General features: G+C 44.6%; 1 protein-coding gene across 1 annotated transcript; it reads right to left on the bottom strand.

Annotated features, from left to right (window-relative positions):
- Positions 1–360: 360 nt before the first annotated feature.
- On the bottom strand, positions 361–3,813 carry LOC120046177 (transcription factor Sox-9-B-like). The gene is made up of 3 exons (XM_038991197.1): positions 3,056–3,813; positions 2,541–2,791; positions 361–2,205 (listed from the first exon to the last, which is right to left on the bottom strand). The coding sequence occupies exons 1-3, from the start codon at positions 3,493–3,495 to the stop codon at positions 1,415–1,417; spliced, it is 1,482 nt and encodes a 493-aa protein (XP_038847125.1). The 5' UTR covers positions 3,496–3,813; the 3' UTR covers positions 361–1,414.
- Positions 3,814–4,252: the final 439 nt, after the last annotated feature.

Here is a 4,252-nt window from a genome sequence, read left to right as displayed (position 1 = left end):
CGCATTAGAAAGAAACACCATTACTGAGATAGTATGTGGCAGGACGTAGAAAAAAACTGTTCCTCAGAGAAGACAGGAATGCTGGTACGTACCTCTAATAAAGCATATCAGCCACAGCATAAAAATAACTGTAAAAACTTTGTCCATATGAGAAAAAAACATATTTCCAGTTCTTTCAGCCATAGTTTAGAATCCAAACTCAAGAAATTCACAATTAAAAATAATCCGTACACAACTAGATAGCAAAAAAATGACAAATAAAACATTTAAAATAGAAACATTTTACATACGATAAATAAAACATGATTACAGTTTGTACCCTTTTTAAAGTACACACTCGGCTAAAAAGACAGATTTATATGACATTTAATATCCAGAAGATAATTTATTTTTAAGACAAATTAATTTGTTGTATAACGTATCAATTAAAGAAGAAAATGCTAAATAATAATTAATTTAAAAAATAAATTAAAGGGTTAAGACAGAGGGGGTTGGAGCAGGCAGGAGGGCTGTAAAATGACACTGGTGTGGTGATGGACTGCAGGGGACACCCGAGAGGTCAAAGGGCACTTCCTGTGGCTGTCAAACACATGCTGTCAGACGGTAAGTATAATCTCAGCTGTGGCTTCTCTCTTCTATAATACGTCTGTAGCACACCCACAGACACCATTCCACCCAACCGCTGATATACTAGGCACTAATGGTGCAAAAGGTTGGAATCTCCTGCACAAAACGATAACGTCAAAACTTATTTCGTTGCCATTCACAGCATGTGCCTCTTACATCTAAGAACGTGTTATAATCATGAGAAATTATTGATGGAGAAACCCTAAACTCCACAAATACAAATGTAATTTATTTTGTTGGATGGCACAGAACATATACTGTAAGCAGAATGCACTGCAGGAAACAAACACAACCAAAAAAGGATAGAGATTTACTGCCTGTACAAAATTCCACCAGAGAATTGAAGCCATGGAATAGAGAACTGCACGACTGAGAGTGGTTTCCTGCTGAACTGTATACAAATAAAGCTTTTTCTACAAAAATATTCCCCCAAAAAACAAACTGCCAGAGTAAAAAAGGTAAGAAAACATACACAGTACCTATTAAAAATATCAACAGTTTATTAAGTCCTCACAGAGGATTTCTCAATGCTTTTTTTCTGTTCTTGCTAAAAAATATATTTCTTCAAAACAAATTAAAAAGGCCTGTTGTGAGCTATTCTGATCTAGTTTCAGTTCCTACAAGTCCAGCTCTCCTTCACCTACTCTGTTGTGTTCTTCCTCTGTTGGAAATTCAAGTGTCTGTTTCCTGGGAACTAATGTTGGAATGTTGTGACAAAGTCTCCCTCTGCAAGATGGACGTGCCTATCAGTCTATGTAAGTGTGTGTTCGTGTAGATGATTGTGTCCTCAGGGCCGGGAGAGCTGTGTGTACACTGGCTGCTGGTCCCAGTGATGCTGGGGACTGTGGGTCTGGGGTACGGAGGGCACCCCGGTTGTGTCTGCGATGGGGGTGTACATGGGCCTCTGGCTGGGGCTCATGTAGCTGCTGAATGAGTAGAGCCCTGAGCCCTGGCCCCCGGCTGCGTGGCTGTAGTAGGAGTTGGTGCCGCCCTGGTGGTCAGAAAAGTCATACTGGCCCCGGGTGATGGAGGGGTAGGAGGACGAGCTGAAGTGCTGCAGGTTGAAGGAGCCGTAGTTGACGTGCTGCGGAGGGGAGGAGCTCTGATGATCGTTGTAGTGGCTGGGGCTCAGCTGCTCTGTCTTGATGTGTGTGGGGGTCCTCTGGTTCTGGCTCTGCTCCCCTCCACTACCCAGCGTGGTCAGGGAGTGCTGCTGCTGCTGCTGGCTCTTGGTCATCCAGCTGTGCCCTGTGGCACCCCCTGCTGCCTGGCTGACCACAGAGCTGCTGATGCCGTAGGTACCGGTGTAGGAGACTTGGCCAGTGGCAGCGCCAGGAGCACCCGGGTGACCGTTGGGAGGCAGGTACTGATCAAACTCGTTGACATCGAAGGTCTCGATGTGGGAGATGACGTCGCTACTCAGCTCGCCGATGTCCACGTCCCGGAAGTCGATGTTGAGCTGGCGACCCGTGCCTTCATGTAAGGGGCGACCCTCCCGCTTCAGGTCCACCTTGCCCACCTGGATGTCCGTCTTGGTAGGAGGGGTGGTAGGAGGGGTGGGGGGCCCTTGGGACTGGCCTAAGAGAGCGAGGGAGAGAAGGGGTTACACATAAAATACATATAGGCTTTCTGTGATGCAAATCTCAGAGCAAGAGCAGACCCCTTAGATGTAATTGAATAGGAAAACATAAGAGCTTTGCAAGTGGTCAAATGAATCTAGATATCAAGTTAAACTCACAGAGAACATATCTGATAGTATTACTAATAAACTGTTCACATAATATACCTTCACACACATGTATTGTTATAAAAAGTCTAGCAGCAGTAAATGTGTCAAATACTGTGTATACATTGACGAACACATGCTGAATGAGACCATTGCAATAGGCACAAAGCATTATCACTCTTCTTACCGGAGTGTTCTCCGGGGGAGTGCATCTCTCCCATGCTAGAGGCTGGAGAGTCAACTTGCTGGAGCACCTTGAAGATCGCGCCTGGCGATATGTGCGTCTGTTCGCTGCCGTCATCAGACTCGCTTTGTCCGTTCTTCATGGACTTCCTCCGCCGGGGCTGGTACTTGTAGTCAGGGTGGTCTTTCTTGTGCTGTACCCTCAATCGCTCTGCCTCCTCCACGAACGGACGCTTCTCACCCTCATTGAGTAGCCTGTGCGTAAAAGGCAAATGGATACATGAGTAAATAAAATATTCAATTGACAGCAAAATAGTTTCCTATTTTAATGCAGCATAACATACCTTTTTATTTCAAAGGTTCAATTACGTAAGTTCACAGTATCGAGTTAACATGTGTGCGTACAATGCATGCGTAAAAGTAGAATGGAATAGAAACTTGTTTCGGTAATAAAACCACAGACGCGTTGCCACTCGAAATACAAATGTGGGAGTAATGATAGAGAGGACTGAGACTCACCTCCACAGTTTCCCCAGAGTTTTGCTCAGCTCAGCGTTATGGAGATGCGGGTACTGATCAGCCAGCTTTCTCCGGGCGGCTTGCGCCCAAACCATAAACGCGTTCATCGGTCTCTTGACGTGGGGCTTGTTCTTACTAGATCCGTTCATTCGGACTGGCATTGGCACCAGGGTCCAGTCGTAGCCCTTCAGGACCTGGGACACCGCGTCGCGGATGCATACGGGGAATTTGTCATCGTCGTCTTTCTTGAACTCGACGAGGGGACCGTCCGGACCCATCAGCAGTCCGTTCTCTGACGGTCTGGTGTTCTCGGTGTCGGAGCCAGACCCGGACGGGCACGGAGATCCCACAGAGTCCTCTGACATGCTCGGACTCGGTGCGTCTGAGAGACATTTGTCTTGTTCGTCTGTCATTTTCAGGAAGGGGTCGAGTAGATTCATACGAAAAATGTTGTCGAACAATTACGCACGAAATATGAAAGTACGGCCAAAGTCTTTCAAATGTCCAAAAGTGGAGAAAAAGTAACAGTAGACGCTCTTTGCTCCTGCAAAGAGGCTGTCAACTGCACAACGCCGTTTGGAGAAATAATGTCTTTATGCATATGTCTTTCTGAAAAATTGTATAATAACCTTGTCTTGTTTGCAGGCGTCTCCACACTCGAGCAACAGCTGATGATTTGCTGTAAATTGTTTAGGTAAAAAGAGAAAATGATCCAGTCAAATAGTATCCCCAGAACGTGTACGTGCTTTGAACTGAAATCCTTTGCAAGCGGACTTTATAAGTGAGTTACAGTGCGGCTACAGAATACCCGAGAATACCCGAATATGATTGGTCGACCGACTGAGAATGACGAACTGAAGGAATTAAATCCCTCCCCTCCACACACACAGGCTATGCATAGACATTTATACATTTTGTGTACAATATTGATATAGGCATAATAATTCACGTACGGAAATAGATTTTGTTTTTTAAAGATGTGTTTATATTCTTAAATCATAGACCAGGCTATTCACGTATTCTTTTTACTCGCACCTTCAAAGTTAAACCAGTGAAAACTGAAAATAAAAAGCAAATAGTTGACGAAAAAAAACATTGAGGATGAAGTCATGCAAATAGGTCTACCAGTAACTTGTCCATTATAACTGAAATTGTATGCACGAGAAATCCCATATCGAAAGTATTTCATACAATCAA

Source organism: Salvelinus namaycush, chromosome 4 (genome assembly GCF_016432855.1).
Source record: "Salvelinus namaycush isolate Seneca chromosome 4, SaNama_1.0, whole genome shotgun sequence".
Taxonomy (NCBI): domain Eukaryota; kingdom Metazoa; phylum Chordata; class Actinopteri; order Salmoniformes; family Salmonidae; genus Salvelinus; species Salvelinus namaycush.
This window is presented reverse-complemented; position numbering and strand designations above follow the sequence as displayed.